At 41.5% G+C, this 20,335-nt stretch overlaps 1 protein-coding gene across 1 annotated transcript in view; it reads left to right on the forward strand.

Moving 5' to 3' along the window:
- LCLAT1 (lysocardiolipin acyltransferase 1) overlaps positions 1-20,335 on the forward strand; it is a 242,612-nt gene that overhangs the window by 115,935 nt on the left and 106,342 nt on the right. The window contains exon 5 of the mRNA XM_090047279.1: positions 7,849-7,995. Within this exon, the coding sequence (XP_089903405.1) occupies positions 7,849-7,995 (147 nt within the window). The remainder of the gene's footprint in view (positions 1-7,848; positions 7,996-20,335) is intronic.

Here is a 20,335-nt window from a genome sequence, read left to right on the forward strand (position 1 = left end):
TGCCTCTGCCATGAGTCTACAGGATGCTATGCAGGCTGTACATGTTCCCTATGCACTTTTCTTGCTTTATAATGCTATATGCTTGATCCTCCAGGCCTGCAGGGGTGTTCTGTTCCTCTGGAGCCTTTGCATGCCTGTTTTCATAGTTAGGAAATTTGTAGCGTGTGATTTAGGTGGCAAGAGTGCCTACTTGGGCTGTCTGCTTTGTAGGGATTGCCCAGTTTTCTCCCAGGGACTGTTTTAATCAATTTCTAATTGCTGTTGCCTCATGAAATTAATGAAGTTTTCTTTAGCCAGAAGCCAAACACTTGTTTTCCCAATAATTACACAACCAGTGCAAACTTGGGGCTGAGGCTTTAGACTTTGGAGGGCAGTGCTTGCACAGTGACAAGAAGGTACTGTGAACTGTGGTGTAAGGGTGGGGACTTGGAGGCAGACAAAACCTTATACAGCAAGTATAAAATCATTTAGCACTGCCAACAGAAGGAGGAGTAGGTGGGTTGCAGTTTGTGGGCTGGTGGAATTCAGGGATAGGGTGGCATGAGCCCCTTTCTGAATCAGGTCTCTGTCCCCGAGGGCTGGAGTGTCACAGAGGTTGGCTGGCATGGGGAGTTAGAGGCAAAGCTGGGATCCTGCAATATGCTGTTCTCTCTTAGCAAAGGTATAGCTCTGTGGGGGGACCCATCTGCTTGAGTTATGCTATTCCCAGCAGCAAGTGTCTTTTAGCATTTGGAGACCTAGCACTGACTGAACTTCTGCCAGAATTAGGTGAGGAGGGTGGCTGGTGGGCAGGCTATGGCCAAGCAGTCGAGGGTGGTAATTGCTTCCAACAAAGCAGACTCTCAGGTCAGGACCTATGGCATATAGTACTTTACATGTGGTTCTTTTATTGTTGCCTCTGACCATCCTAAGAGTTTCTCTGGCTAGAGAAACTGCTTTCCTGTTCATAGTCAAGCTCTGTTCCACTGTTCTGGTTGAAACCTTCCCCTCTTCCTGTCCCCAATCACTCTAAAGCATTTTCATGCAGTGGTTCAAGTGTTGCTTCACTTCCTCTCTCCACTTGTTCTTTGCTTTGAATGCTTGTGCAGTAAATCCCGTTTAGGGCCTTCAAGTTTGCTAAGTGGTGGGTCATTGTCAGCACTGGCATTATTGAGGGTCTTAGAGTTACAGGGGCTGACCACAGAAGACAAAAAAAAAAAAAAAGTAATACAGGCATACCTCGTTTTATTGCGCTTTGCAGATATTGCGTTTTTTACAAATTGAAGGTTTGTGGCAATCTTGCATCAAGCAAGTCTATCGGTGCCATTTTTCCAACAGCATTTGCTCACTTCACATTTTTTAGCAATAAAGTATTTTTTAATTAAGGTATGTACATTGTTTTTTTAGACATAATGCTACTGCACACTTAATAGACTACAGTATAGTGTAAACATAACTTTTATATGCACTGGGAAACCAAAAAATTCGTGTGACTCGCTTTATTGCGATATTCACTTTATTGCGGTGGTCTGGAACCGAACCCGCAATATCTCCGAGGTATGCCTGTACGTACTTTGTGTTGGTTGATCGCTTTCCATAGTCTCAAAGAGATTTTTTGTCGCCTTCTCTTTGTCTTCCTAATTTTGGAGATGTCATTTCCAAAAATTACTATTGGAGCTAAGAAAAGTGAAACTTGAAGCATATGATTCCCATTGGAAAGTAGAGTTGGGAGGGCTGAGGAACAGAAGAGGAAAGGGGTTTTAGAATTAAAATATTTCCTCATTTATAAGTACAGAGTTTTTAAATATAGTGCTGTGAATACTCATGAGGTATGTGAGCTAACAGTGTTATAGCCCACCCCTCTCCCATGCCAAAACAGTAGTACATATTTTATAATGCAATATCTTTTTCTAATCCCATAGTTGCATTTCCTTTCTCATGTATTATCAAGGTGTTCAACTGTAGCATGTGCTCAGACCACAATGAAACTAAGATAGGTGTGAAAAATGTACCATTAACACATACATGCTACTTAAAAGTCTAGCAGAAAAGAAAAGTTACCTATTTCTCAGATTAATAGGTATTTTAGGTTTGAAACTTGTAGCCATCTTTATCAGCCACAAAAAGCCGATTACAAAGTTGTTGTAGCAAAGTACTATATTTTGGATTTGTTTAATGTAGAGGTGAATTTCTGCACCACTAACAATTTACATACATGAAAGTAATATAAACCCATTCCATTTTTGTATATTTGTGAGCTGACATCAGAAATGCCAGATATTACCAAAAAAAATTGTTTACATTTGTGGGGAAATAAAAGGCAAAAGCACCAGTGTGATTAAACTCACTTCCCAATTTTTCTTTTAGATTTTCTCAATTTATTTCCTTAGAATTAAAAAAAAATAAATAAAAAGACTGTAGCTCTCCAACAAAATAGACATTTGACATTTTTTCCAATTAAGAACATTTCTGTTGCCCAGGGACCCCAAACAACCAAACACGAAAATATGGACAAGGACAAGTACCATTTAATGTAGGACAATAAGTTGACCTTCGTTTTATAACAATTAACTTGACAGCATTCCCCAGGCTGCAGATGAAACAGTACTTCCTATGTCTGCCTTTTCTGTAAATAGTCTTGGTTAGCAGAAGTTGTCAGATTTGTCCATTGCATTTTCTGTTTTCTGTCTGTCACTCCACCCATCGTTCCTCCCTCCCACCCCCCGCACTAAGCTTTGTGCGTGTTGTTGATGCCAGAAACCATTTTGTTCTATAAACTATCTCATTTGAACTCCATAATCTGTATAAAAGAGTTTACTGCAACTACAAAACTTTCCAGGGATGTAACATCCATAAACATGGAAAACAAAATGGGAAACTCACTTTATAAATCTTTTTTGCTGCTCCCCTTACCCCCTCACTTCTCTGTTTTTAAAGGCAGATCTACATAAACATAAATAGACTGTTTATATAAACCATGGCAGATTTCTTTATGTTCTTCATGATGTGATGGCAGAGTCGGTTCTTAACTCCAGGCAAAGGCTTAAGACCCTCTCATGTCAGCACAGGTACTCAGGAATCTGATGGAAGTCCTAAATGCCACGTATACAGTGACTTGAATTAATACAAAGGAACAGAATTGTTGTTCAAGTTTATTGCTGTTTAGGATAGAAACGAAATACTGTCGGCAGCTTCAGTGCAATTTAAATAGGGAAATGTACTTGGTAAGTTGATCATTTTTTTTAACTTCAAGGGTTTGTTAACTCAGTGACTTAGACCAAGTGACACACAGTATACAGTGTAAACTTTCACTAGTGACAAAAGCCATCGGTGATGTAGATTCATGCTGGAGATTCTTTAAATGAAAGATTGCTGAGAAGACATTATGGTGCAATTTACAGGCATAGTTACCCACCATATAATTTTCACGACTGAAGCGGCCTGGAGGGGAAGCAAGGAAGGCAGAATCTGGTGTCAGATGTCCTCTGTTCTCTCTCTGCGGGGGTGACCAGAGATCACATTCTCCCAGCATGTTGCTGGGTCAGCACAGTATCACTGGGCCTCCAAGTAGGCACTTCTTTGCCTCTGTCTCCTCTCCCACCCTCAAACTCAAGAGCAGCAGAATTTAGATCTGACAAACTGATTTCATGTCTTTCTGTAATAGCCAGAAGTGACCAATTAGCATTGCCACCACTTCCCCACTAGCAAATATCTGGACCTACGGGGAGCCCCTTGGCCAGATGACATGGTGCCGTGCACCTGAGTAGGTTGGTGTGCTGGGTTCCAGAGCCAGGGTGTGGCACAGGGGTGGAGTCAGCTTGTGGATCTGGACTTGGTGCACAGCGTGGGTCAGAATTGGTGCATCGGGTTAGAGTCAACATGTGGCTCTAGACATTGGATCCTGGACCTTGCATGGGCATGGACTCAGCATGCCTCAGGGGCTGGTTGGCAGAGCCCTATCTGGCCTATGGGGCTGGCAGCAGATTCAGGGGAAGCTTCCCTCCCCACCTGCTGTTACTCAGTTTCTTCAAGGAATATTTTCTGTTCACCCTGCCTCTTAAAAACAAGGTCTGTATTATATTTGGAGATATGGTATATGCAAAAAACATGGGGGTTTTTTTTTCCTAATCCATCCAAGGTGACCATATTTCCCTGGTCACAAAATGGGACATTCCACTCTACCCCAACTCTCTGACATACTCAGTCTCAGCTGAGTGGGCAGGGGACAGCCCTGTTTTTGTTGGGACAGTCTTCTTGCCCTGGGTATCCCTCTGAAAATGGGACATAAGCATTTGTTTGAATGTAGTACAGACCACCAAGGACAGGACAAAAACCAAGGTGTATACTCAGAATAAATCCATCCTACCAAGACTGTTGCCTTGTCAAAGGCTTTAAATAGTATTAGTTTTACTTGCATTCCAACTTTTACTTGTGTTTTCTTTCCTTTTTGAAGTTCTTTCTGAAGAACTCCGGAGAAATTTGAAACTCTTCCTATGTAAGCAAAGATGACCTATAAAAGACAAGGCACAACTTGCAATTTTCCCCTCCTGTAGGCGTGTTCTTCCTTTGCTGCCACATTTTGTCAAAGCCAAATCATGCAGAAAATGTTAGCTATGGTGCTGGCCCATGACAAAAAAGTGTAATAATGCAAGTTACATTTGACATTTTTAAAAGCAATGCCAATTAGTTTTTTCCCTCTGCTGCAGAAAGAAAGTCCAGTTTCAGCACTGGTTTCTCTGATGTATGATCAGATAAAAAAATTTTTAAAATAGAAAGCCTTCTTCACCCCCCACCCCATTTTGTCAAGTAAATCCTTGTAGTTGCAGTAAACTCATTTATACAGATTACGGAGTTCAAATGAGATGTTTTATAGAACAACAAATGGAATAGCTTTTGGCCGGCTTGAGAGAGAAAATAGGCTTTTGAACCTTGCACAAGGTCAGTAGAAAAACTAAGCTCTGAATAGTTTGCCAAAAATATTTATGCCATGTTTTAACATTGCTGTAATGAAAGGCCAATACTAAAATTAAGCTGTAATTTAAATTTGCAGCTTCATTTAAGCATGGTCAAGAGATGGAGCTTGGGTACAAAAATCTTTATTTAAAAAATCTTTTTTTTATTTATTTTATTTAAAAAAAAAAATCCTTTTACTTACTCCCCCGAATGGTCCCCTAAACAATACCATCTCCAAGAGAATGGCAGAATTAGCGTTATCAAGTTGCACTGAGACTTCTTATTGCTTTGATGTCACAGCAATGGAAGTGCTAGACAGCAATGGATGCATTTCACATTTTTCAAGTCAGTGTTGTGTGACCTTGTAAAAGAAAAAAAGGATTGAATAAGGACTTTTTTCTTCATAAATCCAATTTATGAAATTTGATGAAGATGTTTGTTAATACACTATTCTGAATAGTTCATCTCTTACCGAGTATAATCTTTTCAGTGTTCAGTTCTTTGCAATACAGGCATTTCTTGTTCTCAAGTTCAGTCAGGTCCAGATTGCAGAGATCCCTTACCTAAAGGTGCTCCATTTGACTGCTTGAAAGCTATGCAAAATGAGTATTTATTCTACGCTATAGATGATAAATATTTAAAAACACTATTAACATGCCTAGCTAATATAAGCAAGATTAACTGAGTAAGGTTGATAACCTACCTCTCCTTCAACTTTCCAATGCTTAGGCTGATTAGGTGCCTGACAAATGTTACGTTTAAAAAAAAAAAGCTTATAAAAGATGGATTAAACTTAATGGTTGTCAGTTGTATTGTGTATATGGCTTTGTCTTAATGAAAGATGTTATCTAGACAAAGTGGAAGGAAGACCCCATTTATGAGGCAAAAGGAGAGGACACGAATGAGAATAAAATGAGAAACTGTTAATGAATGTGGCAAAACAGTATCATTGCAAGTCACCAGCAAGGCTATTCATTAAATTTGAAACCTAGTATGACAGATAACAGATGGAAGTTCTAAAATGTTTCTTCTTTGTTTTTGGTAAAATCAGTCTCTGAGGTTTCTCATGAATGCTTTTATTTTGTACGTAGAATTTCTGATTCTGCCCCTCAAGAGTTCAACTAATTTAGATGTTAGCAAGTTTGCAAAGTGTGCTATCTGGAATTTCTTATCCATGTAACCTGGTATCTGTTCTAATTGCAAAATGTTCTCCATGGCAGTGAAAATTTGATTGCTTTTCATTCTTTGAAAAGCTTTTGCTCTTGTGTATCTTTAGTCATGCCACTGAAAGGATAGGATGGACATTTAGGACATGCTTGCTGTAGACCACAGTGTTGATGCAGAGGTACTTGGCTACCGGAAGTAGAGTAGCTGCTTTTATAAGGAGCTTCTCACTAGTTTTTCTGCTCTGCTTTTTAGGACCTCCAGGCTACTGTGGTTGGACAGCTTCTGGTACTAGAACTATCATATTTTAGGGCTAGCTTGGGCAGTGTAGATGCATGTGAGCTTGGACAAAGTATTTTGAAGTCTGTGACCCTCCAAGCTTGTTCCAATTGTGCCAGTGACCTATGGTTATCTTGTATATCTTGTCTTTGTGAACTGGAAGGAAACCACCCATTTCATTTTAAGGAAAACTTCCAGATAAAAATTTTGGTTGCTACCAGCATGCCTTGGGTAACAAGTTAAAGGTGGGAGACTCCCTTGTGTTTTACCAGCTCCCTGACCCATCTGGGCTCCATCCAGAATCTAAGACAAAGCTGTTGGTGTTGGTAGCAGAAGAGAGGCAATGCAGGAGATCATCTCAAAGATGTATGAAGATGCAGGATGTATATTGAACTGAGCTTGTGAGATGCTGAATGGAGGTCTTCAAATATTTGGTTGCATATACTAACAAGCAGTATCCATGTTACTAGTGTAAATTGTGACATGCTTAATGTCGTAGAGAGAATGGTAGAGCAGGGTGTAAAATCCAGGAGTTGATTCATGGTTCTATTGTCTATTTCATTAGACAACAGCACAGCCAAAAGGAAGCACAGAGAAATGCTGTATGTAGTAAATGATTCTAACCAAAGTCAGAAATGGCTTGAAAGAGAATGGTATGCACTGAATGAGTTCCCTTTTTTTTAAGTCAGAACATACAACCTTCTTGATGTTAAGGCATAAATCCCAACAGTTGTACCAGGATTTGCATGCCCATGAAGAAAGCTCTATGTGAAATTAGTGCCCATAAGCTAAGGACATACTACTTAATATTATGATTTATTCAAGATGTATTGACATTACAGGCATCAAACTTCTTAGTGCTGATTTCATATGCAATTGTTAAATAAATACTTTCTGTATAGTATGGGTTTAAAATATTTTTTAATATAATTCTACATGAAGTAGAATTTCTACATAAACCTTAACTGGCAATGCTTTATTATATGGTCTTCACGTGTTCTCAGTTAAACCTTTCTCACACAACTCTTGGAGAAATACAGTGCCTCCAGTTATTATTTCAGAAGCAATACCATCACGGTGACTTCATAGGTCATTGTTAGATATCCACAATTTTAGAACTCTGTCCTGTAACAAGTCAACATGGTAGAAGAGTAGTAGGGGATGTTTTACAAAAAAGATGAGACATTAAAGACTTTTTTCAAGAATAGTGGCACTAAACTAGGCAACTTTTGAAACTGATAAATAAGTTCTGCCACACTTACTCCATTCTAGATTCATGTGTATGTTTCATTCTTTGCTTCCTGTCCAGAGGCTTCCTGTCCAAAGCAGTTATACAAAATCATTATGCATTTTTTAAACTGGAAGCAGTTACAATTCATTGGTAGGTAAAGTGTATGCCAATTTCACTCTGTAACACGTTTTTGAATAACAGGCAGGATACAAATGTAAGTAATGTGTTAAATTTACTCTTAGGTTGGGCAATGCAGGTTGCTGCCTTTATTTTCATTCAGAGAAAATGGGAAGATGACAAGAATCATTTTGAAAAGATGCTGGATTATTTCTGTGACATTCGTGAGCCACTACAACTCCTCATCTTTCCTGAAGGAACCGATCTCACAGGTGAGTCAATTCTGTTGTCTCTTCTTGGATCTGCTGAGATGGAAATTCTTGTCTTCAGGAAATGGTTTCAAAATATGTAAAAAGTGGGAGCAGCTATACAGCTCATGGACTGTAGAAGTGTTAGTAGATAATTAGTAAGCTACTACAGAAAGCCACTGTATTTTCAGCTAGCCCTGGGATAGACAATGGCAGCAGCCTAACAATACACAGCAAAAAGATGGTTACTGTCTGTCTTCTCCTTTCAAAACAATTTGCGGGCTCTCTTTATAAGGGCTAGGGAAACAACTATGATGGGTTGGCCATCATTTCACTTTGAGACCAGCGAAAAGCCATCAAGTATATTACTTTTCCCATGTGCTACAGAATTCTGTTGTGGGCTGGCCAAACTTGGCACAGCTCAGAGCTGCACAAAACTTCTGAGATGGCCATGCTTCAGGCTCAGCAAGTGCTGCAGCTCAAATAATAATTTGTCATTAAAAGTTTGCCTCCCGGAACTCGTTTAAACCACCAAAGTCACTACATGCGACTCTCAACCTATAGGTTGGCCACCCATGTTCTTACTGCAGACATTATTTGAAATAAGCCCTCACCAGAAGAGTATATAGTCAGCCTTTCTAAAGCCCACAGCTTTACAAGACTGCAAAAAAGACATTTGCCTAGTGTCTTTAGAAGTTTAAACATAATCAACCATTTTCCAGTCTCTTGCTATTATGGGACCCCCTTCACAAGAATCTCCATACACTTTTCAGCTTTTCTCCATACTATTGCTTTTAAAAAAATAGGTAGAGAGACATGCCAAAATCTGTACCTTTGCAGGAATGTCTTATTTTGGATATGCATGCCACACTGTCTTGGGAGAGACAGCAGTATCCCATTTATTTCTTCTCTTCATGGTTTTCCTTTGAAAAATGTTGGGTCTATGGGCCCTGGTAATGCAAGCTCTGGTGCATAACAAGTTAAAAATGTCATTAATGACTTATTTCTCAGAAAGAAAAATAAGAATAATTGCACACCCTTGTCCAGAATCTTAAATGGAGTTATTTAAGTACTGTAAATATTCTTATGATAAAAACTGTTTCCTCCCACCAAATAACTAGCTAAATCATGGTTTGAAGTGTTAACAGAATTTGCAAGTATTAGCAGGTACTACCTGGCAGGGATCGCAACTTGAACGCTTCTGCTATAACCCCCTGTGACTGCAGCACAGAGCCTCAAACTTTGCAACACCTGCTGCAAGGCACATGCACAACGAAAGATCTTGTAAAGCATAGTTTCTCAACCTGTGGTACATGTACCCCTGGAGGTACACAAGACAGGCAGTGGGTATGCGAGTACCCCAGTACTCTCTCTCTCTCTCTCTTGCCCTCTTTTCCTCTCAAAACTATGGCAAAACTTCTGGTGTGCTGCACATTAAAATTCCCCAGTAATTATTTGGCATGCCTGGGTTCACCCCTTCTAGCTTTGGGCAATACCACCTCTAGCTCAGGTACATACTTGAGTTGTGCACCCCTGGAGTAAAAGGCGGCAGCCCTACCCACACCAGATCAGACATCTGTCATATCACGACCTTATATACACAGCCCTTCTTCCAACATATAGCACACATTAGTCTGCAAATATAAAATCCCCTGGAAAACTGAGTGTTGGGGTACTTATTAAAATTTTCAGAAGTTAGGGGGTGCTTGCTACTTAAAGGGTTGAGAAACACTGTTGTAAAGTACACTAAACAAGTGCAAGCATACATAACAAAATGGTCAAATGTGATGTTGTAGTAGCTCAATGGAGATATTTAATTAAAATGAAAAATGTACTGAAAGCAGTCAACTATTCCACTGTCTGGTGCAGGGTCAATGGTAGTTTGACAGTATGGCGAGGCACAGAAGTTGCACGCAAGCCAAGTTAAATGTTCAGAAACCAGTTTAGACTTGTAACAGAACAGAACTTCAGTGCACTTAAACTGCTTGCGTAATGACCGAAACTGGTTTAAGATAAACCTGGTTGGATGTAGTATTAGACTTAACTGATTTAGGCCAAACAGTTTTATGGAACTTCTGTCCCAGACCCTAAGATTTCAACAAAGGTTAGACTCAATGTTCTCCCTAAAGCGTAGCAATCCATGAGCGCCCTGCTTCGGTCCACGACTGTGCTGCTTCCATCCATGCAATCTGCCTGCTCCCTGCCCCCGTGCCTCGCTGCAGCCTTTGAAAGCAGCACAGCACCACGTATGTCCCACTGCTGGGTGGGCCAGGCAGTGAGGCACATAGCGTCACTTTCAGAGGCTGCAGCGAGGTGCAGAGGCAGGGAATGCGCAGAGCACAGATCTCACCCGCCCTTGCCCCGTGCAAAGATCAAGAGTCAGGCCACGTGCCCTCACTTGGCCGCCTGCGCTGCATGTCTGGAGGGGCTGCCGAGCTCTGATTGCCTCACAACCTGGCCCGGTACTTTTAGTGTACTTTGCGATCAAAGCCCAGTGGTTCATCCCGGGGGTGCAGCGTGGGGGAACTGGGGGGAGGGGGAATGTGTCCCGTTCCCCCCCCCCACAGTGTGCACAGCGGCAGGAACCCACAACACTGGATGAACCACCAGGCTCTGCCTCACGGTGAATGGGCCCCTGGCCGGTCTGGATTGTGAGACAATCCCAACAGTCCAGGAGGGAGCGGGGCAGCACCCTGCCCCTACCACACTTCCTCCTGCACTGTGGGGGTTTCACTCTGCACCCCACCCCCATCCTCCCTCCAAGCCCAGTGAAACTTACCTGCCTGTGGCTCCGATATTGGCTGGGATTACACGGGTATCTCAGTTTGCCCTCCCCTCCTCACTTCCTCTCCTGCAGCAACCTGTGGCTAGGTTGGGGTGGATGCACAGCATTAAAAAGTTACTGCAGGCATGATTTTTTTTCTTGTGCATGGCTGTACACATGTGCAGCTTAGAGGGAACCTTGGTTAGACAGGTAGCAAAATTGGTGGTACTGTTCTAAATTCAGTTCACTGACCATGCCTAACTGAAATGCTACTTGGAATAGGTTGTTTAGATCATATGATGATTGTCTTTTTTACTTTATGAGCAGCAAATTTGCATTTAAATTGTCAGGATTTCACTTAAGAATTAATACCTCACTGGGCGCATCTACACAAGGTGCTAACTGCGCAGGAGCCTAATAACGCTGTGCAGTTGCGTGTCACAGCACGGACAGTGCAAATACACTACCGCTCAGTATTATTAGACTACTGAACAGTAGTGTCACTGAAAAGGTGTTCACCACTGGTGTTGTGCAGTAACTCTGGTTACTGCACATTAATGAACACGTAGACATACCTGCTGACTTGAATGGGGAGGGTCGTAGCTCTTAAAGATTCCAATCCAGCAAAGCATCTAACCTTGTATATAATGTTAAATATGCAAGTAGTTCTGTTGACTTGAATGGGGCTACTCAAGAGCTTAAAGTTGAAACACATACTTAAGTGTTTTGGTGGATAGGAGCCCTGGAATTTATATTTTCAGGTAGTCTGCAGACTCATGCAGATATTATTCCATTTGTTACACTGAGTTCATGTTTTGAAGGCTTTTTCTGCAATAAAATATGGAGGCTTTTTTTAACTAGGTTATAAATTATAAAATGCAGCCATTAGGGGAAAGTACCAGTATGCTGAACTGCTATGAGTTAGCTCATTTCTATCCTCTTGGGTTTCAGTGGTAAAAAGCAGCTTAACCTGGCAAAAGCCTGTAATACCAATACTGAGCCCTCAGTTTTTACTGTAAGGTTCTTTACCTAGCCATCTAAGAAATTCATGAATTTCTTGTCATAGTCTTTTGGAACAATGTTCAGTATGATGCAAAGAAACCCAAAATCAATGAAGTACATGAATTTTGTAGCACAGCTATGGACTTTAAGGCCATGTCCACATGAGCATGGACATTTGTTTCCCTGGGTGCAAGAAGCAGTGGCACACCTTGTGTGGCTGCTGGTTGTCCCCAGGAACACCTGTGCCATATGCCTTCTGGCACACAGCAGATTACCCCAGGTGAGGTAGGAGAGGCTGGGGTCAACGCTGGGCTGGCCTCAGCAGCCTTACCGGGGGGCCTCCTGGGGCTACAGCAGTGGCAATTCTGCCACTTGGAGCTCGGCCGACAGCTTGATTGTGGCTCTCGCCAGCCAGGCACTGGTTTTGAGCAGCATGCATGCTGTCCCTGCATGTGCCAACCTACTGTTTTTTGCATAGGTTTTTTGACCCTGGAATTAAACCTCCTTCCTACCACTCCATGCTGCTACTTTGCAGCACAGAGAACACCTGAATGTGCAGTATGTGGCACCATCGAAGTGTCTGTGGCACCACATACCATCTGGCCACGCTTGTCTAAGTGTCTGTCCAAGGACTTCAACAAAGCCTTGCTAAGGATAAAGTCCCTAAATAGCATTTTGAAGCAGCTGGAAACTATTCCCTCCTTACAGGAATAATTTACATGTGCCAGTGTGCATATACGTTGGATAAATGAATTACCACAGTGGCAGGACTGGAAACAAGGCTTGGACTGTGACCCCAAATCCTGGTTCTACTGTGTTCAAAATATATAGTAGTAGACCGTCACAGCCTCATTCAAGCTGGGTCTCATGGTAGGTACTGTACAAAGCAGATAGAAAGTGAGAGTATTGACAGTCTAAATCACAAGACACAATAATGAAATGAGACAAAAAGTGGATCAGAACAAGAACAGAAGAGTAAGAAAAGTAATGGGATGATGTGCACTGTTTTAGTCAAGAAAGATTCTCAGTTTACCATTTGCGTAGTGGCTACCTGGGTATTATTTAAGTGATATGGACAAGGGGTTTTGACTATAGACATTCCCCCACTTATGTACACGTAGACAACATAGGTGATGTGTATTTTTGTGGACTTCAGTCTCATTCTAGCTCAGTATATTCTTTGAAAAATGGTGTAATAAAAATATCACTGTATACTAAAAGACATCAAAAAATCAAAATAGTCTGACCAATGGCAACAGCTTCAAATAATAGTGGTGTCTGTTTCTACATGAAAATGAAACTATCTGTATGAAGTGCATAACTTAAGTGCATCTTTTTCTACATCACGTTTCATTATTTTCACAAACATTTATTAACTTAAATCGCAGGTTTGGCCTAGAATCTTTTAAGTATATGCTGCAACATGAACATGATGATTGATAATTATGTGAATTAAGCTATTTTGATACAAGTCATGGCTTAAGTTTACATTCCAGAGTTTACACCTGGAAACAAATACTGAGTTTACATTTTCAGTGTTCTGTCTTTGGAAATTTTTGCCAATTCTTTGACTCGAGCTCTTCATGAGAGTTAAATTGAACCTCACAGATAGACATTGCTATGTCTTAGCTTGGAATGGAGATCATTAAAATTCCATCAAATGTTTAGTCTGTTTTATTTGTGAATAAAGTCTGAAAGAATGAGAACCATTCTATGTGTTTGATAGGTGATGGGTAACAGGCAACCTCAGTTACACTGTACATTTTAACATTTGAAATGTTTACCAGACATTTGTTGAGTCCCAGTTTTTCTTTACCTTTGAAACTGTACATCATAGTTTTTTTCATAAAAAAGATTGTTTTTCTTATTTCTCATAAGTCTTTATTATCTTACTTAAGTTTCACATATTAAATTATCCAAACTATAATGCCTGTGTTTGACCACTACTCAGAGCACAGCTTTGATAAAGGAGACTGCTCAGGCCATTTTGACTGAAGTTTCTGAGGTAGAAAATTTTTCCTACACACACTTACTTTCTCCACATTTTCAGTTTGACGGTTTTGCTCCTCGTAGGCAATTTAGTTGGACATTACCTAAAATACATATTTTTAATAAGACAAAGTTGACTGGTAGGAAAAATGTACTTCATCTAAGTACTTTCCAAAATTCAACAGAATAGGTTCACTTTGGATTAGTTATAATGAAAAAAATAAAATATCTTTTATTTCTAGAAAGCAGTATCCACTCTGATCCTTTTAATCAGACAGCTTGAGAGTCCCTCACACTCTTGATTTTAGGCTTTGCCTACGCACAGGAATTGCAGATTTTAGTTAAACCATTGCAGTTCATATATATAGATAAAGCCTTAGCGATCTCCCCCTTTGTGACAGGGTGTATTGTTAAGTTTCTACTTGGTGATCTGTCTCATCTCAGATGCTTTTTTGCCTGCACCTTAGTAAAGCAAAGTGATTTGAATATTTCTTTGTGTTTCCCTTTTCATCTATACATGATAAGCTGTTTGAACTTCATTTCGCTGTTTTGGGTATCAGTTGTCTTGCATATCCCTCTGACCATTTTTTTTTCATTTCTGTGAAATACAAATTATTGAAAGGTACCAAATTCTGCATCCATTTCCAAATTCTGCATCCCAATTATGAGTACGTACTATGATTTGTTTGAGGAACATTTTTTTTTGCAGTCTTTTACTTGAAATCAGTTTGTGTCTTGATATAAAGTCTCTAAGCAATTAAAGGACACTGCAATTTATAATTTTTGATTATTGCTTTATTAGCACCCCAGAATATGCTTTTATCTGTAAATATAGATGAGATATTATGCTTGCTCCAAATTTACCACCTATGGGGCACATTTACACAAGACGTTTTACTGCATAATAGACAAATTTGCTGCTCAGTAAAGTGTCACCACCTACATATGTGCGGCCATTAGGGAGTAATAGATTAATTTACTGCACTGTGGGATAGTCCTGTCTGATACAAGCGGTATTTAGCAGTGCAGTAAATTACTGCACTTGAACAGACGTGTAGACGGTGATGTCAGGATTAGTTTACTCTGGCTCAAATTGAACCAGAGTATATTTGATTGCATTAATTGCATGTGTAGACGTGCCCATTTACTATGGAAGGTACCAAAGCAGACAAAGGAGAAAGAGAGATGAGACAAAGGCAGTAGGAGTTAAGGGCTGCTTCCAAATATTTTTTTTTAAAAAGCAGCACTTTAAACACAGTGTATTCCTGTTCTGAGTCTGGTGCATGACCAGAAAAAGCAGCATGTTAGTTGGACCCGGTTCTTCAGTGTCTATAGATCAGGTGCTTTAGTAGGGCTTTTTGCGTGCTTTTATCTAATAGTTGATTAAATCAGCTTAAGCTAAAAGCACCAAAAAGCTCCACTGAAGTGCCCAATCTATACAGATGCTGCAGAGCTTCCATTAAAATGTGTTTGTTTTTTGTTTTGTTTTGTTTAACATCTGCAAGTAGCCAAGATGACCAGGTTATTGCACAGGTTGCAAGTGGGAGGATGGAAAGAGATGCCTATGTGTGATCATACAATTAAACCTTAACTCTTAAGAAAATAGCGTTGTGATATTTTCCCTTTAATTTTACTTAAAATGAAGGGTCTTCATTTGACTTTCATATTGTGAATTCCACAGAAGATTTTTAATGGTGATGCTGAAGATTGGAAGATGGTGTGGGAAGGTACCTAAATAGCAGTGCCTAAATAGTTGCAATTTTTTCAGATTTGTCCACTTCCTGCTGAAGCTCTGAAGTGATATCCAAATGTTTGTTTGGTTTTTTAAATAACAATATTGGAACTATTTAACCTATATTCATTCCTAATCTGTCCTCCACTCCCAAAGATGCATGGAAGAGAACTCACTGAAAGCCAGGGAAAGACTATTATTCTGATGCTTTGAAGTTTTTGAAGTAGTGTGTTTAAAAGTGACTTTTGAGTTTATCTACAAAAAAAAAAATACTTTTTGAGCATACAACACATGCTAACATACCTGTGCTAGCACAGGCTAGCTAGCCTGACTAGCCATAGGAAGAGTGCACTGGCTTTGCCATAAGCTATCAACCAGAGTACAAACTCCAGGGCCTCCTAGGTACATGTTAGGGGCTAGTGTATGTTAGCATGTCACTGTTACCCATCCTATCTAGATTAAACAAGGAAATGTATGGTGGTACATGCCATAATGCATCTCCATTTTACTGTGGCAGGCACACCCTTGGAAACTAAGTCACTTAAGCAGCTCTTCAAAGTTTTACCCATCAGCAATATGACTGTACTTCCCATTTACAAATATGAGAACAGGCATTACATACATTTATAAGTTAATGTTATTCCTTACATATAAATATTTGACAGTCTCTATTCACTAGAATACTAGACAGTTGGCACTTTCTTCTCGATGCAGGTGCAATTCAAAGTTAAATTATTCTGCTACTGAATGATCCATAGTTACCAAGTGCATGTTTTTCCTTTAATGTATACTATCAGAAGTAGTTACAAACAATTTTGTTTACAGTTTTTCATGTTAACATTTAAAATTGTGTTTGGAATGAAACTTAGAGGTTGGTTGAATACCGATAAGAGGTACTGAGTTTCTTGCAATCAAAAAAAATAGCTAACACTGGAAGAGGCATATATACAAACTTCTTTTATACTCTGAAAACATTCCTCTAGCTTATGAAAATTGCATGTCTCATTTTAGAAATGTTAAAATGATCATTTTTGTCACTCTCATTACTGTAAGCATTATAAAATCAATATCATAAGCATTATAAAATCCAAGTCTGAAATGTTTGATGGGATTCAGGTTGTTGTTAATGTAGTTCCAGTGATAGTTGTTGAAAAGCCAGCTTTTCTCTTTCTACAACATTTTGACAATTTTTCTGATATTGTTTTGGGTTAAATGCCTCTATGCTCTGTTTTGCTACAAAGTATTCAGGATAAAATATTCAGGTGTGTTTTTTATTGCCCCTTCTGCCCATGACTGATTCAATTATATGCATGACAGTAAGCAGAATTCTGATTTTTTTTTTTCCTCAGTAGTGTATCTGATAATAGCATTTTTCTATCTTTCAGCTAAGAACACTCGTATGAAAAATATGAAAGAGCAAATCTGCTCCAATTTCAGCTTTGTGGTGGTCTCAGTTGTATAACGTTCAGTTGATTTCTTGATAAACAATGCTGCATTCCAGAAGATAGACTGGGTGCAAGGAAATGATGTAACTGTAGGCGATTCTGACACCAGGGCAAGAGAATTAGCACCTAGCCCAGCTTGCCTTGCATTAAATAATGTGGGGGTGCTTGCATCCATACTGTGGAGGTCCCATGAGGTGGGTGACCTGTGGCTGGAATGTTTTCAATTTTCTGCTTGCTTTTCTCTCCTAAACATGAGGTCAGTAAACTTCAGTAGACCACAGCTGACCAAAATTGGCAGTGTGCTTGCCTGACTTGGCAAAGGGGGACACAAGAGTGCCATATTTTTGGGTTTCCAGGAGCTGGCAAGGAGGCATGGTGTGGAGTAGGGAGGTTGAGGTGAAGCAGGGAGTGAGGATGTAGTTGGTTGTTAGATGCACTGCTTGTTCAATAGAAGCTAAGGGAGCTTGTTGATAAAATGCAACAACAAAAATGGGGAAAAAGGCACATAAGGGGCAGTAGAGTTCTGGCTGCATATGAGAACAGCCAATTGCAGCAGTGGAGGGAAGGAGGGGAGCAGTATGGGATGCCTGGAGACTTGTGTTGTTGAGCACTTGACTCGCATGTAACACTGAACCAGTTCAAAGGATACCTGATTTTCCAGGTTTGCCTCAGAGTTGTTTGTGACAGCTTTAAACCTATTAATTAGGCTTGCATGTCTGTTCACTTCAGGTTTAAACTGCATTTAAAATGATTTAGGTGTTGGGTGTGTCTATATCCAGTATTTGGTGGATAGTATGACAGACAGTGGCCCCAGCACACTAGCAGCCCAACTGTTATCAGGGTATTTTGGGGAGGTATTTCTATAAGGAGGTTTAGAAGGAAACCAATGCAGGTATTTACAGAGCAGAATTGCTGAGCAAAAGAGACAGCATGGGATAAAGCAGTGAGTGCTTATTTGAAAACTTAACAAGTAGCTGATATGAGTCCCAGCTATTACATTCCTAATTATCAAGCCTGAAGAAAGGTGGAATTTCTTACTTCTTCCTAGGCTTTTCTGTAGCACTTGTCATTATATAGTACCTTAGTGCTTCACTACAATTAATGAATGTATCTGCATAAAAAATTTTAAGATGAGACAATGGCATATCTCCATTTAACAACTAAGGACATGAGGCACAGGAAAGTTATGATCAAGGGATCCAGGTTTTCTGTTTCTCATGGAAAAACATTGAAAACCACGCATTTCCGGATTTTATCAGAGAAAAAATGGATTTTCCATTTTAGCAGAGGTACCCGCAGATTTCCCACTTTTACAAAGAGCTCTTCAGGCATCCAGAGTTCCAGCCTACAAGAGCTGATTGCAAAAGGGGTGGGAAACCCCCAACCCTGCCCTGAGGGAGAGTGGAAAGGGCAGGGCCGGAGGCTCTCTCAGCTAAGGCCTGGCTCAGGCTCTCTATTCTTCCTGGAGCCTGTGAGGTAAGTGGGGCTTGCAGGGGCCTGGGGTCCCCCTCTGGCAGGGCTGGGGTGTTGTGGGTCATAGATAGAGGAGACCGGCAGGGCTGAGAGTTTGGGCTGGGAGCCTGCCCCACTCCTGCCTTTCCCCGCAGCAGGGGGGGAGCCAACTCTATGCTCCTTCTGCTGCAGTAGCTGCTGCTGCCCTCCCTTGGGGGCATGGAGCTGTCAACCTGGGTCCCTGGTCCCATAGCTTGGCAGCTGGGAGCCCCCTCCAGTAGGGCTGGGGTGCAGGGGCTGTAGGTGGGGGGCAAGGGGCACCAGCAGGGTTGGGGGGGAGTAAGGGGCACAAGCAGGGCTGGGGGCTGTTGGGGAAGTGAGGGAATGAGCAAGGGGTGGGCTGTGGGGAGAGTGAGGGGCATGATCAGGGCAGGGGAGCAAGGGGGATTCTCAGGAACATACAAACAAGGAACATACAAACGAGGACAGCTTGTGAAAATTTGGTTTAAATGATTGGCTAGTTATCACAGAGGTACTTTTCAGTAGAGGCAGAATCCAGTTTGCCCTAGCCATGAGTTCATCCTTTCTTTTTTTGCAGCTCCCGGCTTCATTCTCCATGCATCTTCCAACTATTGATACAAGTAAGGTGGCAACTCTTCCTTGCACAACCCTGAAGGCACATGTAGCTGTTCCCAGGACCTTATCTTTCATAGATTTCATAGACATTAGGGCTGGAAGGGACCTTGGGAGATCGAGTCCAGCCCCCTGCCCAAAGGGCAGGAAGTCAGCTGGGGTCATAGGATCCCAGCAAGATAAGCATCCAATTTACTCTTGAAGGTGTTCAATGTAGGTGCTTGAACCACCTCCGCTGGCAGACTGTTCCAGACCTTGGGGGCTCGGACAGTAAAGAAATTCTTCCTTATGTCCAGCCTGAAACGGTCTTGCAGGAGTTTGTGACCGTTCGACCTCGTCATCCCTTGGGGCGCTCTGGTGAATAAACATTCCCCCAGATCCTGGTGGTCACCCTTGATAAATTTATAGGTGGCCATCAGATCACCCCTGAGCCTACACTTTTCCAGGCTAAAGAGTCCCATGGCTCTCAGCCTGTCATCGTAAGATCTGTTTTCCTGACCTCTGATCATGCGCATGGCTCTCCTCTGGACTCTCTCAAGCTTCTCCACATCCTTTTTGAATTGTGGAGCCCAAAACTGGACGCAGTACTCCGGCTGCGGCCTCCCCAAGGTTGAGTACAAGGGGAGAATGACATCCCGGGATTTGCTTGAGAAGCATCTATGGATGCAAGCCAGCATTTTGGTCGCTTTACTAGCCGCAGCATCGCATTGCAGGCTCATGTTCATCTTGTGGTCAATGATGACCCCCAAGTCTCTTTCTTCTGTAGTGCTAACCAACGTAGCACTGCCGAGCCTATAAGGGTGCTGCAGGTTTTTCCTCCCAAGGTGGAGAACCTTGCATTTTTCAGTGTTAAACACCATGAGGTTCTCGTCTGCCCATTTGCTGAGCTTGTCCAGGTCAGCCTGGATCACCCGCCTGTCCTTTGGCATGGATGCTTTGCCCCAAAGTTTGGTGTCATCGGCGAACTTGGCCAGTCCACTCCTGACTCCAATGTCCACATCGTTAATGAAGATGTTGAACAGTATGGGTCCCAGGACAGAGCCTTGAGGGACCCCACTGGTCACAGGGCACCACAATGAGTGATGTCATCAATCACAACCCTCTGGGTCCGACCACGGAGCCAGTTTCCCAGCCAGCGGATCATGAAGCTTACTTTAGGTGGGCTTGCGGGGTGAGGAGAGGGCTTGTCTGTCTGGGGATGAGGTGGCTGAGTGGCCTAAAAATAGTCCAGTGCAGGGCTGGAGAAAAAGGGACGTAAGAAAAGTATAGCCCTAAGACTGGAGTGACTAGACTTTGCTAGCCCTGAGGCTGTGCTCCGATGTGTGCAGACATTCAGTGGATCAGGCC

This window comes from Crocodylus siamensis, chromosome 1 (assembly GCF_052110815.1).
Source record: "Crocodylus siamensis isolate JL-2025a chromosome 1, ASM5211081v1, whole genome shotgun sequence".
Lineage (NCBI taxonomy): Eukaryota > Metazoa > Chordata > Crocodylia > Crocodylidae > Crocodylus > Crocodylus siamensis.